The 23,890-nt window shown below is 38.6% G+C and overlaps 2 protein-coding genes across 2 annotated transcripts; one reads left to right on the top strand and one right to left on the bottom strand.

Annotated features, from left to right (window-relative positions):
• Positions 1 to 613: 613 nt before the first annotated feature.
• Positions 614 to 4,603, top strand: LOC116253834 (40S ribosomal protein S24-1). The gene is made up of 5 exons (XM_031628788.2): positions 614 to 817; positions 922 to 963; positions 1,085 to 1,255; positions 4,196 to 4,282; positions 4,386 to 4,603. The coding sequence occupies exons 1-5, from the start codon at positions 743 to 745 to the stop codon at positions 4,425 to 4,427; spliced, it is 417 nt and encodes a 138-aa protein (XP_031484648.1). The 5' UTR covers positions 614 to 742; the 3' UTR covers positions 4,428 to 4,603.
• A 3,801-nt stretch (positions 4,604 to 8,404) lies between these two features.
• Positions 8,405 to 22,242, bottom strand: LOC116253895 (uncharacterized). Its single transcript, XM_031628885.2, has 2 exons — positions 21,898 to 22,242; positions 8,405 to 9,488 (listed from the first exon to the last, which is right to left on the bottom strand). The coding sequence occupies exons 1-2, from the start codon at positions 22,190 to 22,192 to the stop codon at positions 8,821 to 8,823; spliced, it is 963 nt and encodes a 320-aa protein (XP_031484745.2). The 5' UTR covers positions 22,193 to 22,242; the 3' UTR covers positions 8,405 to 8,820.
• Between the last annotated feature and the right edge of the window lie 1,648 nt (positions 22,243 to 23,890).

Raw genomic sequence — 23,890 nt, 5'->3', positions numbered from 1 at the left:
TGGAAAGCATGCCAAGTCTCAATATGTGAAATAGTTGCATTTTAAGAATGCTATTTTGGCAAAATTCAGACATGATCATAATATATGTTGGTTGTTTTGAATCTAAATGATAAGGCAAAATTTATGGTTGAGTTCAGATGGGTCTATATATAAGAACATACGAGACACTCTTTGATCATACAAAGCTCAGATATAAAATATTATAGCCAATAAGGATTGACCTATTTCAAGCAATTTAATCTAATTACTAAAACTTGTCACTATTAGATGAATCCAATTTGTTGTTTCATATATAAGTAGGGAATCTATCAACTAGATGCCCAACATGATTTTCTTCATGAAAACTTGATAGAAACATTTACACGCACAAATTAAAAGTAAATGTTCTTTGAAATCCAGAAACTGGAATATTTCTTGTCCACCACCGAGTCGCTTAAAATCAACGTGATGGGCGGTCGAGTGCAACAGCGTCCGGTTCTCTTGCACCCGAGCCGAATCGGCAGAGACTGTGAGAGTGCTCGGGTTGAGAGAAAATAGCTGATTAAGGATGTTTCGGTCATTTCATGCCATTAGGGTTACATTTACGACATGAAGATCGGTATAACTATGATCCGCGGTGCTGGATCTCTCCTCTTCGCGTACGTTGTCGCTAGGGTTTTGTAAAGGGTTCTTCCCTCCTCCAATCGACGGCGGCAGCAGCGGCTGGCGAGCCCCGTCCGGCGAACTCCCTGACGCCCTGACCATGGCGGACACAAAGGCAGTGACTATCCGCACGAGGAAGTTCATGACGAACCGTCTCCTCGCCCGGAAGCAATTCGTAATGACTCCGTGTCCTCTCCCTCCTGTTCTCTTCGCTTCCTCCGTTTTCGAATCTCTGTTGTGATTGTGCTATCTCTTGTATTTTCTTTCCCTTCTTGCTAGGTGATCGACGTGCTCCATCCTGGCAGAGCTAATGTCTCCAAGGTACTACTTCCCGTTTATAGGTCCTTGTGCTTCCATTGATGGCCTTCTTTCTTTCTTTCTTACTTTTTTTTTTTGGTTGAGTTGTTGAAACTTTGTTTTTTCCTCTACGTTCTTTGTGAAGGTCGAACTGAAGGAGAAATTGGGGAAGATGTATGACGTTCGTGACCCCAACACGATCTTCGTCTTCAAGTTCCGGACGCATTTTGGAGGTGGCAAATCGACGGGCTTCGGTTTAATCTATGACACCGTCGAAAATGCAAAGAAATACGAGCCCAAATATAGGCTCATCAGGGTATGCTTCTTTGAAACTTCTACTTGCTTCGTTTTGGCTCTTAATCGTCTTATGTCGTCGTCTGTTGTTTAATAGCTGCTGTGATCCCATTTAGCGAGTAAGTTGGCCATTCAATTAAGAGAGTGAATTGCAGCTTCTCATTAAAAAATTCCTGCAATACGCCAATGTTGCTGATTATGACTAGTGACAATGCTGATGTCACAAAATCCACGTCCATATGTAACTGGTGCAATCATGCATTCGGTCTGTCATTAGGTCCAACTGAACACAAGAAACAATCAAGATGCCTTAAAACTAGAGAGCTAGACCAGTTGGAACAAGAACAAACAACTATATTCTATATTTGAAAATTAATCATGGAAAAAATGTGTCTGAACCATGAGGCAGGAAGGTTCTTTGATGATAATAAAAAGGCATTTAGTATCAGAGTCATTAAAAGTAGAGATCCAGGCTGGTTGGAACCGGAACAAAAAAAATCATCTAAACTTGAAAAGAATAATCATGGCCAAAAGGTGTAACGGAACCAGGAGGCAGGAAAGTTCTTGGACGATGATAAAAATGCATGTAGGATCATGGTCTTAAAACTAGAGATTCAGACCGGTTGGAACCAGTACAAACAAACAAATCTAAATTTGAAAAGAATAATCATGGCCAAAGTGTGACCGAACCATGAGGCAGGAAGGTTCTTTGACGATGAAAAAAGGTATTTAGGGCCATAGTCTTTAGAACTATAGATCCAGACCGGTTGGAACCAGAACAAAGAAAATCATCTAAATTTGAAAAGACTAATCATGGACAAAAAGTGTGACTGGACCAGGATGTAGCATGGTTCTTTGTTGATAATAAAAGGTATTTAGGATAGTAACCTTAGGCCTTATTTTATGGATCAAATAAGGTGATGTCTGAGATATGAAGACATCCAATTTTTGCACGTGGTATGGTGAAAATGTAAAATTTAAAACTGAGATGGTCACTCTGATGGTCTTAAATGCTGTATATTTGCAATGGATGTGTTGGGTGTTCGAAAAACTGCTGCTCACCTCCATTTGAGATCATTGTAAAATCAAATCCGTCTTCTTCATCTAACAATGGAGTTACATGGGTGTGGCTTACTGGCTTTGGTACAGGGACACAACAATTTTAAAAAACTTTTGACATTTTAAGTTTTAACATAAGTGGTTCTTAGTCTGAAAGGTGCCCACTTGATGTGGCATATGTGCGTCCAAAAAAAGTGTACTAACAGGTATGCGAGCCCTTATTACCTACCTACCCATGCGACATAGTCTACCAATGTTAGAGGCCTTTGTTCAATCTTTTTGTTCCTAGATGTGTTTCTGGACCTGTATGTGTTCATGAGCCGAAGAGTCTCTCTCAAGGTTTTAAAGCAGAGTGACTTGGGACTCGACTCTAATTGAACTGATTCGTGACTTGCTGGGACAACTCAGTCTTGTGGCCTGGTTTCAACATCTTCTTTTTTGCGTAAAGTATGTGTGCATATGTATAAAATAGTGCTTTTGGTTCATCATAAGAATATTACAGATAACATGTATGATAATGTATATTCATCTCCTAGCTCCTAGTGTTTTGTGTGCGTGTAATATATATATATATATATATATATATATATATATATATATATATATATATATATATATTATGTGCTACACTGAAAATCTGATATAACATGTGGTTTTCTTACCATTTATAAGTATATTTTGTACATGTAATATTCTCACTTAGATCATATCCATAGATGACTTGGTTGAGTCCACCTTTTACTCAGCCAAAACTCGGATGTCTCGGTCCTTTCGTCCCATGACTTGGCCTGGTGATGGCACTTTCTGGTTCTCCATTTTTTTTACCAGGTTGAGGACCCAGTCATTGAGTCAGCTGAGTCAACTTGGTTGACTCAGAGCTCTCTTTCTCTCTCTCAAAAAAAAAAGAAAAGAAGAAAGAGGGAACAAATATGTTTTCTAATATAATATCCTGTACATTCTAGCTTTCTTCTGTATATGTGCCTTGAAATTTCATTTAGTTTGACTAGATTATAATTGTTCTTGAACTTCCTAAAAATGGCAGTCACTGGAATACTTGATGCAAAAGGGGGGAAAACAGAAAAAATAGAAAACAAACGGAAAAAAACAGAAGTTACCTGAGATGTCGGTTTTTTGGGTTTTTTGGTTGTAGCCGGTGTATTTGCCAGACATTATTCTCACCGGAATAGATGATGGAAATCATAGACCCTCGTCCCTCTTCACTAAACACTTTTTTTTTTTTTCTTTTCGCTTGAGAACATACCCATTGTCGACGGACGCCTTTTATAACACACCGTAAAAGAAAAATCAAACATAACTTGTTCTTGTCTTCTTGGACTCGTGACTCGGCCGAATCAACCAAGTCAAGGCTGAATCTTACCTAGTTTTATACTAAAATGAGTCCTAGTGGGTTGACCCGGTAGGGGGCCGAGCCGAGCTGGGTCAACCAGCTTACTTGGCCAGTTTTTAAACACTGGTTCAATCAGTTGGAATTCCTGCATTGGTAGACTACTGCTGTTTATTCTTGTTACAGTTCAAAATGTTAGATAATTAGTTGTTAAATCTACATCAAAGTTGGGTGGTGAGTTCAGTTGGAAGCCCTGCATCTTTATTGACTACTGCCATGAATTCATATTTATGGGTGAGTTATATTTTTTTATTTGTATGCATCTGAAAGGCCCAATGGCAGCTGGTAGGCGACATGAAGATGCTCTACACATGGGCAGTCTTCTGTTTTACTTCAAGTTTTGACTGCATTGATGTTTAGGCTTGGTTAGGTTTATTTAATATTTACCCTGGTGACAAGCTGTTATTTGCTTGGAGGGATTAATTTGTCTTGGATAAGCATTTGGTTCTTTCTTGCTCTCTAGAGTACTGTACTAATCGAGATCTGTAAAATGTTCAGAATGGGCTTGCCACAAAGGTGGAGAAGTCTAGGAAGCAGATGAAAGAAAGAAAGAACAGGTCAAAGAAAGTTCGTGGTGTCAAGAAGGTGCGGAAAATGCTTCCTGCTTGAACTCTCTCAGATGAGGTTTTCTCGTATAGTCAGCCAAGTCTATATCTGTCGGATTCTAACTTTTGCTATATTTTTGCAGACCAAGGCCGGAGATGCGGCCAAGGCAGGAAAGAAGAAGTGAGGCGTCAGTTTTTGGAAATTTTATTTTCCAATGTTTTATCCATTTTGGTTCTTTGATTTTGTGAAAGGCTAGAAATTCTATGTCTAGAATGCTAGAAAATGACATTCAACTTCATTTTCGTTTCCAATTTTTAGGAGATTGAATCTAGGAGGCATCATCCTCTCATTTTTGTGCCATTTTTTGTGGAACTTTAGTTTCTCATCTTGCAAAACGTATCGGTGTCTTTTAAATACTGGGTCTATCTTTTTGTTCAAACGAAAAGCGCTTGCGGTCGTGTATTCCAAAACCTACATGGATGTCTTCTGTATATGGAACGTGGAAGAATGTTTAGTACAAAAAGGCTGTCTCCGATGAAAAGGGGTCATCTTCCGCAGGAGCAACTTGTAAGGCGGTTTGAAATATAACGAACTTGTAAGGCGGTATGAAATATACCCGGCGTTTCTGGATTAGAATCAGTAAGTAATGTCAGGTTGGCTTCCTCCGCTTAAAGTGGAATGATGTCAAACTGCTGTTTGCGATGTAGTGATATAAAATAAAAAAACAGCCATCTGACTACAGAGGTAGTATAGATAATATGTAGATAGTAAACATTAAGCCAAAACCTTGGTGGCTCAGACAGAGAGATCCCACAACCGACCCTTCTCAAGGGCCTTCTCTACTATCAATATAAGCTGCCATCTGCTAAGGTACCTGTAAACATTTAAAGTTTAAAGCATTATATATATTTACCTACTGTCTAATTCCTAAATTAATCAAGGGAAAGTTTATTCAATACTTACTCAAAACCACTTCAAAGAGCACACAGACACTCAACCAATGCAGGAAACAAACACAAACAATTATACGCAATGAGGAATAACGCATCCCCGAGTAATGACGTGGTCACTTCACAACCATTGCAACAGTTTACAGGCAACATAATGACCATTAATCTGCATTCGTTTTAGTGGACAAGAATTAGTGGATAAGCACTGAGGTATCCACAATCCATTACGACCTAAGGGTCTTGAAAAAATTGTCCCCACTGTTTTTACTTGAATTAGTAATTTGGCATGAAATTCCCCGACAAAATTTGTTCTGCCTCTGATGACAGAGCATATGCATCCATGAAAAGAATAAGATATGAAGTATAGTAGTTGAAACAAACGTATTTTTTTTTTAAATTTTTATATTATAACATCTAAATAGCCTCTCTCTCTCTCTTTTTTCTAAAGCAACACCATCATGCCAAGTTGTTTGAATCGGCTCACAATAAACAACTCTCTGCGAGTTTTTTTTTCTCAACACCAAAATTGAGGCTAAGGAAGACTTTTTATTTGATACAAAATAACTTTTATAGGATTAGTGTTGAAGATCGATTTGCAACTACCTGTATCTTTATAACAAACCGGACAAGCTAGCATACCCTTCGTACTCCAACCTGACATGCACGCATATTCTGAAAAATCATATATAGTTTACAATAAAGCTACAAGCATTTGGAAATGTTGTTATCTATGAAAGGCAAATGCACATACTCATTCAGCCCATGACAAATTCAATTTATCCATCAACGGTTGTAGACAAACATTCATGCCATTTGTGTTTGGAGCTGTTAATCCTGAGATGATTTAGGACAACATATATGGTTGCTTCAAGCACATCCAAGATGACAAATTATATATCACCAGCAAAACAGACCATACGATGGCAAATGGGTTGAATCCATCACTAGTCAAACCTAAGCGTACATTAAAGTTCTTCCATGTTGCACCTGGTTAGGTGTCTTAAGACTTCATCATTTATACGTTGGTAATTGTGTCATGTCATATGTTTTGCAAATTTAGTCATTGTGAACATTCTCTTCAAACGTGCAGCACTTTCCTTTTGTCCCCCTCAATTCATCATCATCTTCCTTCCATCTCGTAGAAGGGAGACAGCCAGAGCAGCCTCTTTCTTATACGTGACGTGTCTCCCCCAACAGGCACGTGAAACAAAACCCTTTCATGCAAGACACCATCTATCGCCCACGAATGCTCCTACCCATCCAATAACGAAAGTGACCGCCAATATGGTCCTCATTGGATTAGTGAAATACGTCCACTTCTGCTGCAAGCACCTGCTATTGGGGGGGTTGTCCCTCAAGAAGCCGTTCCGGGGAAGTTTAACTCTTCGAATGAAAAGAAAAGATTTACTTTAGAAAGAAAATTATTCTACTTCAAAAAGGAAAACGAAATGAATGGCTTAAGTAAAACTGCATAATAATAAGTAACCTGTACATGTTGGTTTCTTTGAGAGTTGTTTCATGGACATGAATTGCGCCTGCATTTTATTCTTTTCGTGTTTGAAATGTCAAGCACTGGTCATTTTTTCCCCAGCACTCTCAATAACAAAATCAAACACATTCGGAAGGTGATTAGATAAGCTTCATAAGTATGTAATAATAGTATGTACCGTATTTGTGCGGTATACATCACATGTATAAATGATTCATCTTTTACCAAGTATGGCCAAGTCAGACACTTTTTCCAGTTGTCGAAGGCCATGCTTGAACGAAGTTTCATCAGGAGAGGTTTCCCGTGATACGGCAGAGAAAGGAAAAGGTTTGCAAGCCAACACCTCATATAAGATGTTAAGTCATCCCTTTTCCTGAAGAATAGGTTCGACACTTTCCAAAATCCATTAAGATTAATGCATTTGATCCAAAAAAGAAACATATATAAACCAGAATATGTTCCCTAGGGTATAAATAGGTGGACTTGGACAGCTTACGCCAGGAACAAGGCGTTTGGTGAGTTTAATCCACTTTCGCTCTTTGCCAAAACTCTAAATTCCATTTATTTCCAAAAGAAAGCAAAGAAGAATCGTCTCACTGAATGTATCGTGTCATCTAATGTTAATTTTTTGATGGCACATACTTAGGCAAGGTAAACTCAGAGAGGGTATTTCAGATTATCAATTTGATAATTTGTTACTTTGTTGAAACTGAAATAAGGAATACAAGCTCTTCTTCTTGTGTTTGATTACATCCAGTCAAAGTGTACCTTTCTGGGTCTTTTGCTAAGATCAAGTGTAGATTACATCCAATCGCAGCATTGAGAATGGCCAAACCAAGAATTGACAAGACGGGTGATATCTATTCAAATCACACGTCTAAATCGGAGGCACGTTCAAAGTCGAGTTTTCAACATATTTCAGAACTTTTTCAGATAATGTTCTGAAAAGCCCCATGAGACTCCTCTTTGACTTAGCACAGTCGCGGACTGAAAATTATGGGTACGTACAAAAATATTCAGGTGGGTGTCCACCAAATTCTGTAGCAGATTCTGTAGTGCACGAGTTACTCATCCATCGCCTCCCAGTCACTGCAAAAATGAATCCCATTTTCTTGGTCTCCTTACAGTAATGGTGCATGACAAAATCCCAAGTCTTGCATTCAGTTACCAATGCGTGTGGTGAGCTCTTCCTGGCTGCCCTAAAATAGTGCTGGAGGCTAAGGGATTCCTTTGGTCTCTCATTAAAGAGAATTACGCGAAACAGGAGCCCATCCCAAGCGTTTAGTGACGCTCATGGGATTTATGTAAAAAGCATTTGGTGCAGAAATAACTTTCTAAGTGCATTCTCCAACTTGTCTCATGTGGAAAATATAAAAGGGTACCAAAATACAATGAAAGGGAACAAGTGGATAGAATTTGAGCATTTTCCCGAGGGTTTATTAACATTTCACATGTAATTGTAAACCATCTCCAGTTAAGAATTTCATGGTTCAGATGTCACCCCTAAGGACACTGCCTCAGCCTTGCAAGTGTCCATACCCACAACCTCATTATGACAAAAAAATCAGACATCTCTAGCTTATCCAGTCATGAACTTTCAAATGATGTTATCTTAAAGGAGGAGTTTACCAAATACCAAGGTACCGTGTGAAGAGACAGATAATAAAGCTATGTAGAACTATGTCAGTAAAAATAAGCTTCTTAATCTTGTCTATATCTTAATTGCTTCTTTAATTGAAGTTATATAACCATAACCAGAAAGGGAAACAAATTACATCATAGGAACCTACCTGTTTAGATCCCGTCACAGTACAGTCTTAAAAAATAAAAATAAAAAGAAAAAACAAGAAGCATTATTTGATAAACATAACCCATTCATGTAAAACTGCCAGATGGACACAGTTATGCTCCAACAGCCAAGTACAGTGCGTTTTAATAGCTTAACAAATGCATTGAAAGAGCAAAGCCAAAATTTTTCATAACAATGGTATTCAAAAGTTTCGAACCCAAAAGTTTCTTACCTTGCAAAACTGATCTACTGTTGGTCATCCATCATTGAGTCTCAGCCTGGTGAATGCCAATTACTAGATATCTGAAAGACCAGAATCTAGAGGCAACAAAGACAGCATAGTATCTGCTCACAAGTTCTTAAACGCTGATTCATGGGTTGGTCCCTTAGGTGTCAGCCTTGCTAAGAGAGCCTTGTTCCTACAGTGCTCTTCATCAATGAAGTAAAAGTTGTTATTGGCCTTGAAAGTGACAAATGGTCTGTTGCTGTTTGGTGGTTTGACATCAATAAACCTTATTGTCCTTGGGATATAGGTTGCCAACCAAGACATCATCTCAACCTCAAATGTTTCTGAACCAGGCACCCATCTGAGCTTGTGAACATAGGGGCTCACAAACCAGTGCAGTGCTGCAGTGGTGGAAGCACTAAGAAATATGACCGACGAAGCAACAGCCCCCTTGAGAATCACATTCATTTCTGGTGCAGTTAAGAAGGTCACTACAGGGCCAAGAGATACTGACAAGCAGCAAGTAGAGAGGGAGAGAAGTTTCACTTTCTTGATGGTGGAAGAAATGGGTCCATAATAAACAACCCCTGCATCTTTTCCATCTTCATCAGATCCAGACTTCTTGGGCCCTATGCTTATTTTGCCCTCATCCTCTGTTGTAGTGGCTGTTGAAGCTGAGGCCCATCTCTTGCAAAAATTCATCATAGGAGCAAAATTTTCAGGGTTTTGCAACAGAGATGTCTTGAACAAGGAGAATCTGTTCCAGACATCAGAGTCCAAATTACAAGAGCCTGAAAAAAATTAAAGGATTTTATCCAACAAAATAAGAACCCAATTTATAATAGAAGGTGCATCATAACGATCCAGCACATCCAAACGAATATTAATGCAAATTAGACAAATGAGAGCATATTTTAAGTCTACAGTTGATTCGATATCTCAGCTTTTTGCTGCTGACATTCGGAGAAAGCAGATCAGCCACAAGATAATGATTCAAGTACCAGCTACTGCAGCAGATATAATAACCACATGATAATTTCCACATTATAGATCCCAAAAATCATGATTTTATTTCCATTCATTTACATCAGGCAGATATCTTGTTCCAATGAGGAATATTTCTTTCCTTTATGAATTCTCGATAATCACTTAAATCCTTTATGTGGGAAAGGAAACAAAACAGGCAATAGAGAAGTAACAGAACCTATTTTGTAGTCTTAGTTCTCTGTTCACATACACAAGGTTTTGTAAGATTTTGATATCTAATATCAAACCACCAAATGAAGTTAGATGCAAGAGGAGGAAGAGAGAAGTGGGCTGCACGTCCAAGCAAGATAGAGATGAAAGAAAGCAGCAACTAATGATGTCTACCTCTTGTTATCATTATATACTAATCACGATTTATGGTACATCATAAAATACACAAAATAATATTAAGATTTACAAGTATGTCACTGCCCATGATGTGTTAAGTGTGTGGATCAAATGGGTCGGGTATGGGTGACCCGATCCATATTGTAAAAACTTAACAGCCCCCCTCAAGTTGTGCATGGGGTTTGATCATGCAATCTCGTCTTCCGCAAGCTTTTGATGAATGAAGTGTTGATCAATCTCTATATGCTTAGTGAATTATGTAGAACATGATTGAAAACAATCTTGATCGCGCTTTGGCTGTCATAAAATAGAAATGATTGAGCAATGGGAAGAGATAGTTCCCCAAGCAAATGATGTAACCATGAAGCTTCAGCTGTGCCTGCAGCCATTAACATATATTCTGCCTCAGTGCTAGATTTGACAACTGCACGGTGTTTCTTGCTACTCCAACCAATAAGATTGGAATCAAGGAAGAAACAATAACCGGAAACTCATCGTCTATCATCTGAATCACCTGTCCAATCTGCATTAGTATAAGTGGAAATGTTGTGGCCATGCAAAACAGTTGACTGTCTTGTGTAGATGAGTCCATCCCTAAGAGTAGCCTTAAGATAATGCAAAATACATTTGATAGCATCCATATGCCCTTTTGTGGGTGCATGCATAAACTGAGAGACTTGATTGAGCATATACTATGTCTGGGCGTGTAAAAGTGAGATATTGCAACATGCCAACTATACTCCGTTTAGAAACTAGGATTTGGGTAGGCATCACACCCATCAAATGCATTTAATTTTATGTTGAGAATACTAGGTGTAATTATGGGCTTGCAATTTGTCATACCTGCCTACTCCAAAATATCAAGAGTGTATTTATGCTGTGTAAGAGTTAATGTATCACCTTTTCTATCAAGCTCAACACCCAAGAAATACCGTAGTTTGCCGAGATCCTTCATCTTGAATTCTTATTGCAATACCTCCTTAACATGAGATATATGACAATGAAGAGTTTCCAGTAAGAACTATGTCATCTACATATATGAGTAGTCAAGTGGTAACTTCACCTGAATGATAGATGAATAAAAAATGATCAAGTGGACCTCTGAGGAAACCAGCCTGCTGTATATGGAGGGAAAATCTATCGAACCATGAACGAGATGCTTGCTTAAGCCCATACAACGATTTTTGTAATTTGCACACCCACTTGGTTGGATCATTGGTAGCATATCCAGGAGGTTGTTCCATGTAAACTTCTTCTTTTAGAAAGCCAAGAAAAAAAACATTTTTAACATCCAACTGATATAAATTCCAATCATATGAGATGACAAGAGAGATGATAACCCGGATCGTTCCCATCTAGGCCTGGGCATCGGGCCGGGTGGTGCGATGTGCACGCCCTTAGTCCAGGCTGTTTTTAGGCAACCAAATGACTTACGTACAGAAATATCAAACGGTGGAGTTTTGACTTCAAATTTTGTCAGCACTAAGAGGATATAATTATCTGACTATGCTGAAAATTTCAGCTCGTTTTGACCTCGGGAAGTCTCTGAAACTACGTAATCTTCTGGCCGAACTGCTTCGCGGACAGGTTCTGTCCGTTCAGGCTTTTAGCACGTTGTAAGGCCGGCCAGACCCGATGCCCAGGCCTATTCCCATCTTGATGGCTGGACTTAAAGTCTCATCATAATCTTCCCCGTACTGCTGAGTGAAGCCTCTAGCCACGAGTCGAGCCTTATATCTATCAATGCTTCCATTCGGTTTATACTTGAGTTTGTAAACCCATTTTGAGCCCACTACATTCTTACCATCTGGACAAGGAACAATCTCCCATGTTTGACATTCATTTAAGGCAGTCATTTCTTCATTCATGGCCTCAATCCAATGTTTGCTTTTGCACGCTTGCTCATAGCATTTTGGCTCCACCTTTTTGTTCAATTCTGTCATGAAGAGATGAAATTCCAAAGAGAAATTATCATAACTTACCCATCTATCAATAGGGTGCCGCACACGTTCTGATCTACGTGGACAAGTAGTGGCAGTTTCTGGATCAGCTGGAACTGATCGTCGATTATACACCACTCCTGAAAACCGATTAGGTGAAATCATATTCATGCTGTTGGTCTGAGTAGATGAAGGTATGCTGTCCATTTGAGTGTTTGTGACTGTCTCGACCTCATCAATAGTTCTGTCACTTTGTGCGTGGTGTATATCAGCTCTTTGGTTTAATATTTCAGCATTCAGCCATGAGTCTTATACATCATTTCTAACATTAAGTGTTGCATGTGGCTCCTTTAAATCCTTCAAACTGGGCTCATAAAAAACATGTCGTGAAATATGCACACGTCCAGTCTTTGGATTATAACAACGATAGCCTTTATAATTTTCTGCATAACCCACAAATCTACACATGACAGATCGATCTTGAAACTTATTTATCAAAGAAACATCAACATGAACATAACAAATGCATCCAAAAACACGCAGCTCATCATAATTTGGTTGCTCTTGATGTAAAATAAAGAATGAAGATTTTCCTTCAAGCATGGATAGTGGCAGTCGATTAATAACATGAACAATAGTATGGAAGGCTTCAGTCCATAAAGTCATGGGGCACATCAGTGTTATGTATCATACTGAGAGCACTTTCAACTATATGTCTATGTTTTCTTTCAGCAATACCATTCTGTTGTGGTGTGTGTGGACAGAAAATCTGTCTAGTGATCCCATGATTTAGTAAGTACTCAGTAAATTCATTTGAAATGAACTCACCACCACCATCACATTGGAAATGCAAGATATTACTAGAGTATTTGTTTTGGACCAAGACGTGGAATTAGGTGAACAAGCGGAAAACTTCAGATTTGCTTTTCATGAAGTGAATCCAAGTGTAACGAGAATAAGAATCAATGAAAACAACATAATATTTACTCCCAAAAGAAGAAGAAATAGGAGCAAGCCCCAAACATCAGAATAAACGATGTCAAATAACTTCGAAGTTCGCTTATTTATTGATTAAAAAGGAAGAACATGGCTCTTACAAATATGACAACTTGAGCACATGGTAGACTCATTGACAGGACTTAGACTGAACTTTTGTAATAGTCCGTTTGCGACAAGACTTTGAATGAAAGACCAACTACAATGTGTTAAACGACCGTGCCAAAGAGATGGCATATCATACTCTATGATATTGACTTCATTATGACTAGGAAAGGATGAATTTGAAACACAAGACTTAGACACTTTTGGAGCTTCTTCAATGACGTACATGTCTCCTTTGCGAACACCCTCAGCGAATGTCTTCTTGGTTTGAACATCCTTAATATAAACAAAAGAAGGAGTAAACTCAAAAGAGGAATGAGTATCATCAATAAGCTTTGACACAGAAATGATATTTTTCTTGACATTTGGAACAACAAGAACATTCCATTAGGGTATTGAGGAATGAGCCATGGATAAGTGTGCATTTCCAATATGTGATATTTTGTGATGGGAACCATCTCCTGTGACGACTGAGCCTTTAGCTAAATAAGGGAGAGCATTAGAAAGCTTACCTGCGTCACCAGTTACCACCAGAATCCACATATCATTGTCCTTCCTCATTTTGTTTGAGATTGACTTTAAACAGTGCTGTCATTAGAATCTGCTGCACATCATGGAAAATGTTCGATGCCGCGGTCGTGTTCGAAACAGATGACCCTACTGCCTTATTATCACGTCTGATCTGTTTTCCCTTGTTCTGAGGGTTATGCAAACATTCTGAATTCACATGACCTCTCTTATTGCAATAAAAACAAGTAGGTATCCTTCGGGGTACATTTGCCTGTGCATTTGTGTTAGGTGTAGGAATGATACCTCTCTCTATCCCTGCCTGTGAGTTCTAAACTCTTGGATGACTTCCTTGCAAAGCATGGGTCCCAGTGACCAACACATTGTGATTGCCAGAATGAACTAATTCATGTCGCTGTACGTGACTCGCTTCATGCTGAATCAATTTTGCTTTCAGGTCTTCAAAAGAGGGAAGAACAAACAATACCTCTAAAGCAGTGTAGAAAACATCAAATTCTGGCTCCAATCCACTCAAAGCCTGTTGTACCTTGTCCTTGTCACTGACTGGATGCCCTATGATGGCAAGCTGATCGCTGACATTTTTGATCTCATGTAGATATTCCAAGACTGAACGTGTGCCTTGCCTGATATCTTGAAATTGCCTCTTGAGTTGTAGAAATCTTGCTTCTGATACTTGAGCATACGTGATAACAACTACATTCCACAACTCAAGTGCTGAAAGATCATCATCAACACCTGCCAAAACTTCCTCTGATAGTGTGGAGGTGATATAAGCAACGAGAGATTGATCATGAGCCATCCACATATCATATTCAGGATTGATTTCTACAATGGTCTCTTGAACTTGCCTTACAACATTCTTCACCTCTCGCATAATCCATTCAGGTGGCATAGGTGTGGTGCCATTGATATGTCCATAGAGACGGTGACTTTTGATGAACGGGACTATTTGACGTTTCCATGTCAAATAATTGGTATGATTTAGCTTTTGTGAGATTTGGGAGAGGAAATTGGACGACAAGATGCTGGAATTGCGGTAGGGATCCATAGATGCAATAATAAAAAAATAGGGGGAAAATAGAAATTTTGAGATTAGGGTTAGGTGGCCGACGGTAGGGCAGATTAGGGCAGATGGTAGGGTTAAGGCAGAAAATTTGGGGATTAGGGTTAGGGCAAAAATTTGGGGATTAAGGCAGAAAATAGAGATTTGAGGATTAGGGCAAAAAAAAAACAAAGATTAGGCCAGAAATTAGAGATTTTTACCAGACATTCTCAGTGGCAAAACCCTGCTCTGATACCATGTAAGATTTTGATATCTAATACCAAACCACCAAATGAAGTTAGATGCAAGAGGAGGAAGAGAGAAGTGGACTGCACGTCCAAGCAAGAGAGAGATGAAAGAGAGCAGCAACTAATGACGTCAGCCTCTTGTTATCATTATACACTAATCACGATTTAGGGTACATCATAAAATACACAAAATAACATTAAGATTTACAAGTATGCCACCACCCACGATGTGTTGGGCGTGTGGATCAAATGGGTCGGGTCTGGGTGACTCGATCCATATTGTACAAACTTAACAGATTTTACTAGAATCGGGTTCCAATTAGCAATTTTATTATGCATTTTAATTTTCTCTAGTTTCCAAGACAACGAAACATTTAACGTCTTCGTTTTCTCATAAGTAGATATTAACCGGGAAAACTTTAATGTTCGTTTTCTAATTAGTTAGATGATATATTCTGGTCCCACTTTTACCTATGTGGAAGATCATTTATCTGGAATGCATTTGTTGACACACAAATGACGTCGCATGCAATTTGTTCAAAAAGTCAATAGAGTCACTACTCCTCCTAGTTGTTAAGGATCCCTTAGGAGATGCCTAGGTGTGAACTAGTCATCAGTCCACATCCCATGCACTTAGGCGTAGGGTCTGGGTTTGGCACCTAAGCTGGACTAGGCGTGCTGGCACCTAGTCCATTTGAAAGTTTGGGTGACTTTGGCCTCTGATACTTGATTTGTTTTGCTTCCCAAGACCTGTTATCTCTTGCGTATAGCTTAACTTTATTGCAGGGAGTTTGATTTGACCCAGTGGTTGCAAAATTTATGTTGAAAACAGAGTATTTTTGCTATAAGTATCTTAGAAAATTACAATTTGTGCAGAAATTAGATTGCTTGCAAAGTCTTATCTTTTACATGAATTGATTGAGTTAGGATTGTAGTGTGATTTGGGTTCTACTAATGTATTCATTAGACAGCTTAAGTCAGAGTCATGTAGATGTCTTTTACAATCTTTTAAATTTGTTCATATTCAGTTGCCATCTACCATAGGTCCAGTTTAGAGAGCACAAATTTCAAAGTAGGTATTATTTTGGTTATTTTCTGTTTTATGTATATTGTTTAGAAGTCAGTTTCAGTTCTACAATGAGAAGTCTATCATTTGGTTCAAATTCAATGTATCAAACATGTTATTTTGCTGTTTATGAGTTGATTTTGACTAATTTTAACTTGCTAACATGCTGACTTAACACATAAAACATAAAACATAAAACATAAAACCAACATTTTAGTATTAAAAATAACTAAGCACAATTGCAACAACTTTTGGATGCCTTTTTAGGCTAGGCACACCTAGACACCTTGACAACTAAGCTAGTCCTTCTAGATAACCCACACTAAATAAGGAGTTGACATGGTTTCTGTGCCCATTGTATCCCAAGGACAATTGAAAATCGGCTTGCTCAAAATGTTTTCTTATCGGGTTTCATAAATAATTAGTGATGCACACTACAATGATCCACCAATAAATGCACTTCTATTTCTGGGCTATTACATATTTCATGTAAGAGTCCTTCACCAAGAAAATCAACATTTGACAATATGTAGTAGAGAAACTACGTGTTGTGATCTTAGTCACATGGGTAATCTTCCAAAGGAGGAGTACCCGCACGGTACCGGTACGGGTACGCCCATGGGTGCGGCATGGGTGCTGCGCTGACCGCACTGGGTTCGGTCAATGCACCCAAGGTCATGTTCGACCTTTTCTAGACTCGGTAAAAGTTGACCGAGTCTAAATCTGTCCGATTTTGAATTTTTTTTTATCGTTTTTAACTTTTTAACATTTTTTACATATTTCACGTTAAAATTATTAACCCTTAAAGCTAAACCACCATCGTTCTTTGTCTTCTCTTCACCTCGCTCTTCAACCTTCACCGAAAGACTGGCAGGCGACAGCGGCGACGGCTGGCGGCGAACGGTGTACAGTGAGCGGCGACGGTAGGTGGCGACGGCAAACGGCGAAGGGAAGACGACGAACTGAGTTTTAGGTCGTACTGAGTTTCAGAGAAGAAAGAAGAAGAAGAAGAAGAAAAAGAAGACGAAGAAGAAGAATAAGAAGAAAAATAAGAAGAAGAAGAAGAAGAAGAAGAAGAAGAAGAAGTTTGTGGGGTCGATTGGAGGCGTTTCTCTGCTGGCATTCGCCCCTTTCTCGTTGTGGTGATTTTTCTTTCGATTGGCATGCCGCCGTCCATTTTTCTTTCGCTGTCTTGTTTCCCCTTTCGTTGTAGTGTTCCTTTTTTTTGTAGTTGTAGTGTCCCCTTTCGTTGTCTTGGTGTATGGTTACATTTGCTAATAGACCCCTTATCCTTCTCTGCAAGTCCATCTATGTGAATCTTTGTGTTGTGATTGTGGCATTTGATTACACGACATTTTATCCTTGTGCTGCTTAGTGCATATTTGTGCTTTGGCATGGTTCTGACCTTTATCATGACCACTTAAATCTGCATTTTATTTAACATTCTCATTCTCATCTTTTGGTTCTGTCTTGCTAGGTGCTTTTTAGATATAAGTTGTAATGGCTGAATATGCATATGGGGTTCTATTTGTAATTTTTTGTATATATATATATATATATATGCGTGTGTGTACAGCCGTACCCCCGCACCCAAGTTTTTTAAAAATGGTCTGTACCCATACCCACACCAGTACCCGTACCTATGTGACATAGGTTGTGATTATAAAAATTAAGGATTCTACAACATACATCAAAACCTTCTTCGATGTAAGAGGGATGAGATGTTCTACTATGTATTAACCAGGATTAACCTCTCATTGTTATATAGGAGAGTTCTTGGTTTGAACTAAAGTGTTTAGATGTCATTATCTACCCTTTATTCATCAACATGCAATGCATGGAATTCCTTGTAAGAAAAAAATTGTTTTTTTATTGCCTGGTGCAATCTTGTCATTGATCTTTCAGCTCTTCAAAATGCAACTACTGGTCTTTAAAAGGACTATATCTTCATCCATGGTCTCTAACCAATGTCATAGACAAAAGTAGTCTAAAAATCCTTAGAAAATATCCAACACAAATGCATCTTAAGCAACAATCCATGCACACATGCATACTTGCATGACACACATACACGTGCACACACATGTATACATACATAGATACATGCATGTATATGATGAGCAGATGAAAATAACTTTGTCCTAAAGCATAAGTTCAAAAGTATTCATTCTTTGATCTCCTTCACCGTAACTCAGTTGCTATTTCATGTCTATCTCTGCCTTCACTCATCCACGTGTCCCATCACTTTAAATAACTTCAGTCTTGATATGGAACACTCTGGTACTATTTCATAACTAGCCATAGGTTATTACAGAAATCAAGCAATTATATGAGCTTGAGTATATTTAGTGCTCAGAAGAGCAATAGAAGTCTAGAAGAGAACATAAGAAGACCATTGTAAATGCCAAAACACGAGAAAGATAAAGATAAATGCTTTCATTAGCCAAAAAAGTTGCCCGAAAGAGCACACTTCAAAGGGGTTCAACAAGATACAAGAGATGAAGGGGGGGTATTCTAGCCAGAGACTAGCCCAGCAGCAAATGACCAAATAAGCCTCATACAAAAAGAAAAAAAAGTAGAACAGAAAAGGTATTGCATATTATTTACTGCTATGTTCTATGTATGTAATATGTACAAAATACAAATATGCTTGTAATGATATATACCCAAGTATACCGATATTATATACTTAGTATTATACGTAAATAGTATGTCTAGAAACACAATTTACAGTTACAGTACTTAACAGATTCATACATGCATGTGCGCTCCTATTTAGCTCCTATTTAGATGAAGGACCTTTACTTGAAGAAGACTCGGAGAACATTCCGGTCTAGAAAATTGCTGTTAACTAAGGGAAATAAAATGGGAAGGTAACACAATAACAGGACACATCATTTTGTTCTTCACTCACAAGAAGGGTATAAAATCGAAACAAGTCATTTTGTTCTTAACTAGACTTTTACTTAATTCTCTTCATTTTCCTTCTATTATTTTCTTCTCTCTTTCTCACCTCCTAGATATTCTTTAACTTGAAATTACCACTTCCCAACTGCAAAATCTTTGGTCACTTTTAAACACTGGAATGCTGAAGTGCCAAAAGGTCTCTAGTGAAGGCCATTATAATATAATATGAATAGTATGGGCATAATTAACTGCCAAAAATTTTACATGTGTATGGACTTTTACTTAGAGAAAATTAGCAAGGTCAAATTTCCTGCTTTCCCATTGCTTGTCAGTTTTTCGTCCATGTCCAAATAAGTGCTTGAGAAATGAACCTTGACCATCTATTTATGAAAAAAAAAGAAAAGATCGTTAAGGACTGGGATGACATTAACCCATGACATTGCAAACAATCAAAAAAAGAAAGACCAATCAGAAACTTATTTTGGCACTTTAATTATTAATTCTACTAATTTCTATTCAGAATTTATATTGACTATCTCATTGCATATTTATCAGCCCCCAAAGAAGTTGGATCAACTGAGCTTGGACCTAATTGCAGGATTCATATAATCTGGATCTTGAGTCAATGCACCTTCAGATAACACTTTCAGCAGGTAGCTATCTTAATACTCGAGTACCGGAACAATGTAAGAACTACATTTGAGCAGTTAAAACTTGTCTGGGAAATCATATCCGGAAAATGACCTCCAAGTATTAACAAGATATAAGACTAATGTCAAATCTGGTGGCATCTCTAGAACGTCCACCACATTTTCCAGGTTGAAAGCCTTGTAAGTTTGTAATTAATGTCAAGAAACACATCTGAACAACATGAACAAAGAGTATAATAATTAGTGTATTAAAAAAGATCCTTTCAGTTTCTTGCCCACAACTGAATCACACAATTTTCATGAAAGAGCCTATAGGAGGAACATAAACGTGAACCACTAAGGTTAACTACCGACACCAAAAGTACCGAACAACGATTTAAAGTGTACTAATTATTTCAGGCTTGTGACACCTCAAATTACCTAAAAACGATTTAAAACTGTGTTTATTACTTCAGGCTTGTGATATCTCAAACTACCCAATGACGATTTAAAATTTTAACATATAAGCGGCTTATTATTTTGGGCTTCTGCATGACAGGTTGACAGTATGCTGTAATTCACTTTTTAGTTCATGTGTTAAGACCAAAGACCATCTAATCGACACCATCATTTGCCCATTTGCAACCAACAAGTTACAAAACCATTGAAATCCGAGGATCTGAGTGATGCATTGACAGCAAGGTTGTTGCTGAGTCAATTCAGCAACTATTATTGTTGGAACATGTGGTCCTAAAAGAACATGAGACACGATCCAGGAGAAAATTAGCATCCTAGTACATAGCTTTAAAGGACTTTATGGAAGTGTGTTTGCATTACCATACCTTTTCTTCATTACCCTTGTTGCCAACCGTAAAAGTAGTCAATAACAAAGCTTAACAACCACAAGTGGATACTTCACCTTCGCACTTGAAAGATGTAAAACTAATATACCTCCTAAGAAGAGAACTACACAATGAAGTTGCTTGTTGAAGAATTAAAATTTCTGCTGCAGACTTTCTTGCTTTGAAATGTTCATATACTAAATGAGATGCTGTACCGACTGGAAGATGAAACTAATGGATTTATTGTCAGGTCCTCTATGCAATATTACAGAACTACTCCATCCACATATCCACAAGGCTTACACATGTACTGCAATGAAACAATTTTGCTTCCTAGTAGCAATGGCATAGTCATAAACAGTCAAGGCATGGCTTGAATACTTACAGACTGATTAAAATCACCCATATTAAGCGCTCAATTGATTGCTTGCTTCAGCTCATCAGTTACATTCTAGTGGTGCAGCAATCATTTTATTTTGGCAGAATAACTATTTGATTTTGGAGCTTCATGTTGGTAGTAGGACTGGATCTGTGACCAAACCTGTGACGCCGTCCAGAAAGCCCAAATATGACCCTTATTATTAGCAAACTTTAAGTTATTATGGAATTCCATTCCTCACATTTTCACCCTTTTGCCCATCCTTTTCTCGTCTTCTATATTTGTTTGAGGAAAACGGTTGCAAACAAGTACATGAACAAAGATTTTGTTTCTATTGAAATTCCAAAGTAATGAGCTTGAAGTAAGTAATCATCTATGAAAGACAAAAGCATTTCAATAATATGCATCAATAATGCCCAGAATAAAATCATGTAATTGATTCAGTGCTGCCCTTGTTCTGATTAGCAATCTAGCGCGCACTTTAAAGAAATTATACATGCTACATGAATTGCCCATTTATTTAGCATTCTAACGTCGTTTTACACCGATAAAATTTCTTGTTGTCCCATGAACGGCATGACCTTGTTGAGATCTCCACGAAAATTCAAACTCCATTGTCATAGTATAACCTCATAAAAAGTGACATTTTCTAGCTCGGCTGTTAATCCACGAGCGCGAGGTCTCAATAGGACACAGCATAACGACCGAGGTTGATCACCAAGACCATTCACGAAAATTCAAACTCCATTGTCATAGTATAGCCTCATAAAAAGTGACATTTTCTACCTCCGCGGTTAATCCCCGAGCGCGAGGTCTCACATAGGACACAGCAGAACGACCGAGGTTGATCACCAAGACCATTCACGAAAATTCAAACTCCATTGTCATCTCATAAAAGGTGACATTTTCTAGCTCGGTGGTTAATCCACGAGCGTGAGGTCTCACATAGGACACAGCATAACGACCGAGATTGATCACCAAGACCATTGTCTTCAGTGGAAGAAAGAAAAATAGCATGCTTGTCAAACATACCCAGTATTGGCAAAAGCCAACCTCAGGGTACCAAAATGATCAGTATCAAATCATCAGTTCCTAAACACAACAAACCATAAACCGCAAAGGAACGAAAAAGAGAGTTATTTACCCTTTAAATCGGTGCTGAATTTCCTGGTGAGAAGAGAAGAGCACGATGGCATGAAGCGCATCCTCTGCGAAGCAAGCAGGCGACCTGCAATCACCTTCGCCATCACCAATCCGTATAGAAGGAGAGGGAGACAGGCGCCGAAGGGTCTTCGTCTTCCAACTCGACTGGTCCTCTTCTGGCTTTGTTCCTGCGCGGCTTCAGAGTTTGGGCACCCGGGCGAGTCTCGAGTCTTGACCACTGTGCCCCCCACTTCGGCGAGATGCTCGTCCGAGACTATTTGTCGGGTCCTTCGCATCCCAGACCTGGTTTGGGCGGTCGCGGCTTCGGGACTTTTTCACCTGTTTGTCGATCCTCTGTTCGAGTGCGTGTAAAGCCCACAAAGCACCCGCAAAGTATTGTCCATGACAGCGGCCTTTCACTTCACTTTGCAAGTGCACCTTGGGATGAAGAAGGGTCAGCTGGAGCATGATTCGACTCAGAAAACTGGAGCTTTAGCTCTGCTCAAACTTCAATCAATCTCATAGAACATGTTCAAGCTCAACTCAGCAATACAGCATTGAGCTCAAACTCGACTGGTATAACTCATTTGGCTTGTTTATGTTAAGTCTGTCTTATTTTCAACACCGTAACTTGTTTGACTAGTTTAATTGGTTATTTGTTTAACTATTCTCTCATTATATTTTAGTATTCACTATTTAGTTGAACCCAGTCGAGTTTAAATGAATAGAGTTCTTACAACTCAAACTCAAGAATCCTAAAGAATCCAATATACTTTTTGAATCCAATATACTTTTTATCCCTTGTTTCGAATCCACTAAGCTAAATTTAGCAATCAAAGCCAGTTTGCTAATTGAATCGGAATTTCATATGCGGTTTTGTAACGAAAAATCAGATCAGAGTCCACCCGCTTAAGTATAAGCCTTGAATATTAGGATCGCCAGTTTTGACTTTAGTTTCAAAAAATATGACTCAAAGGTGTTGGAATATTCTAGAACCTAACTAAATCGAATTCAATATGGTAAAGTTTGACAGCCTGGAACTGAAAGATGTTTTCAAGAATAAATGGAATGAGAAATTTGTTGTCCATTTTATTTTTGCTGAACGTTTGATGGGATGGAATAAAGATTCTAAGTAATTTGTTTATTCGTTTGATGGTTACGTTTGATGGGATGGAATAAAGATTCTAAGTAATTTGTTTATTCGTTTGATGGTTATGGGTTCTGGAGATAAGGTGAAACATGTGGAGCATAAGCCTTTTTTTCTTTAATCTAATAAAACGTTTTGTGGTGATGATGCAATTGTTTTAAAAGCACCAACTTTTCACAAATTATTGAAAATTCTGGGGCGATAAAGGAAATAGCCAATAACTCGATAAATGCTCGAAACCGCCGTTCGTTCGCTCTCTCTTTCTCTCTCTCTTTCATTTTTCTCTATTCCTTATATCCCTGCTCTTCTTGCAACCACACTTCTTGCAACCACAGGCTACACCACAGAGTGACATCTATCTACTCCTGTTCCGACTACCGGTGACAGAATAGACTGAGGCAAAATGGGTGGCAACATTGCTGTCCAACCAAGGAGACAACCAACCAAAAATCCGGTGAGGTTCTCGCTAGTCGCCCGCTTCTCTCTTCTCTCTCTCTCTATGATGGAAATGTTGGGATTTCTCTCCATATCGCATATACAAAACCAAACGTATATACCCTAAACAGGATCATGCTCATGCTAAATCATTGAAATAAACGAAACCTTAAACTAAAGCGGAAGCGTACCTGAATCCATCTGATCTGGTGCACGGGAAGATCGCAGCAGGGTCTTTCAGGGTACGTGCGGCGCGCTTGAGGTCTCTCTCAGATAGGGAAGAGGAAAACCCTAGAAACCAATGTTTCAGGCAACCCTTGCACGACCCCAGAGACCACTACCATTTTATAATAAGGACAATTACGGATTCCGCCCATCAAAGACTCCGTAATTGCGTACTGGTATTTATACA

Source organism: Nymphaea colorata, chromosome 5 (genome assembly GCF_008831285.2).
Source record: "Nymphaea colorata isolate Beijing-Zhang1983 chromosome 5, ASM883128v2, whole genome shotgun sequence".
Taxonomy (NCBI): domain Eukaryota; kingdom Viridiplantae; phylum Streptophyta; class Magnoliopsida; order Nymphaeales; family Nymphaeaceae; genus Nymphaea; species Nymphaea colorata.
This window is presented reverse-complemented; position numbering and strand designations above follow the sequence as displayed.

What these genes read in the sequence shown, in the direction of transcription:
- LOC116253834 (XM_031628788.2), top strand. Translation starts at nt 743, where the DNA reads ATGGCGGACACAAAGGCAGTGACTATCCGCACGAGGAAGTTCATGACG. An exon ending in TCCTCGCCCGGAAGCAATTC is followed by an intron (nt 818 to 921) that starts GTAATGACTCCG and finishes CCTTCTTGCTAG; the next exon opens with GTGATCGACGTGCTCCATCC. An exon ending in GCAGAGCTAATGTCTCCAAG is followed by an intron (nt 964 to 1,084) that starts GTACTACTTCCC and finishes TTCTTTGTGAAG; the next exon opens with GTCGAACTGAAGGAGAAATT.
- LOC116253895 (XM_031628885.2), bottom strand. Translation starts at nt 22,192, where the DNA reads ATGCGAAGGACCCGACAAATAGTCTCGGACGAGCATCTCGCCGAAGTG. An exon ending in ATTCAGCACCGATTTAAAGG is followed by an intron (nt 9,489 to 21,897) that starts GTAAATAACTCT and finishes AATTTTTTTCAG; the next exon opens with GCTCTTGTAATTTGGACTCT.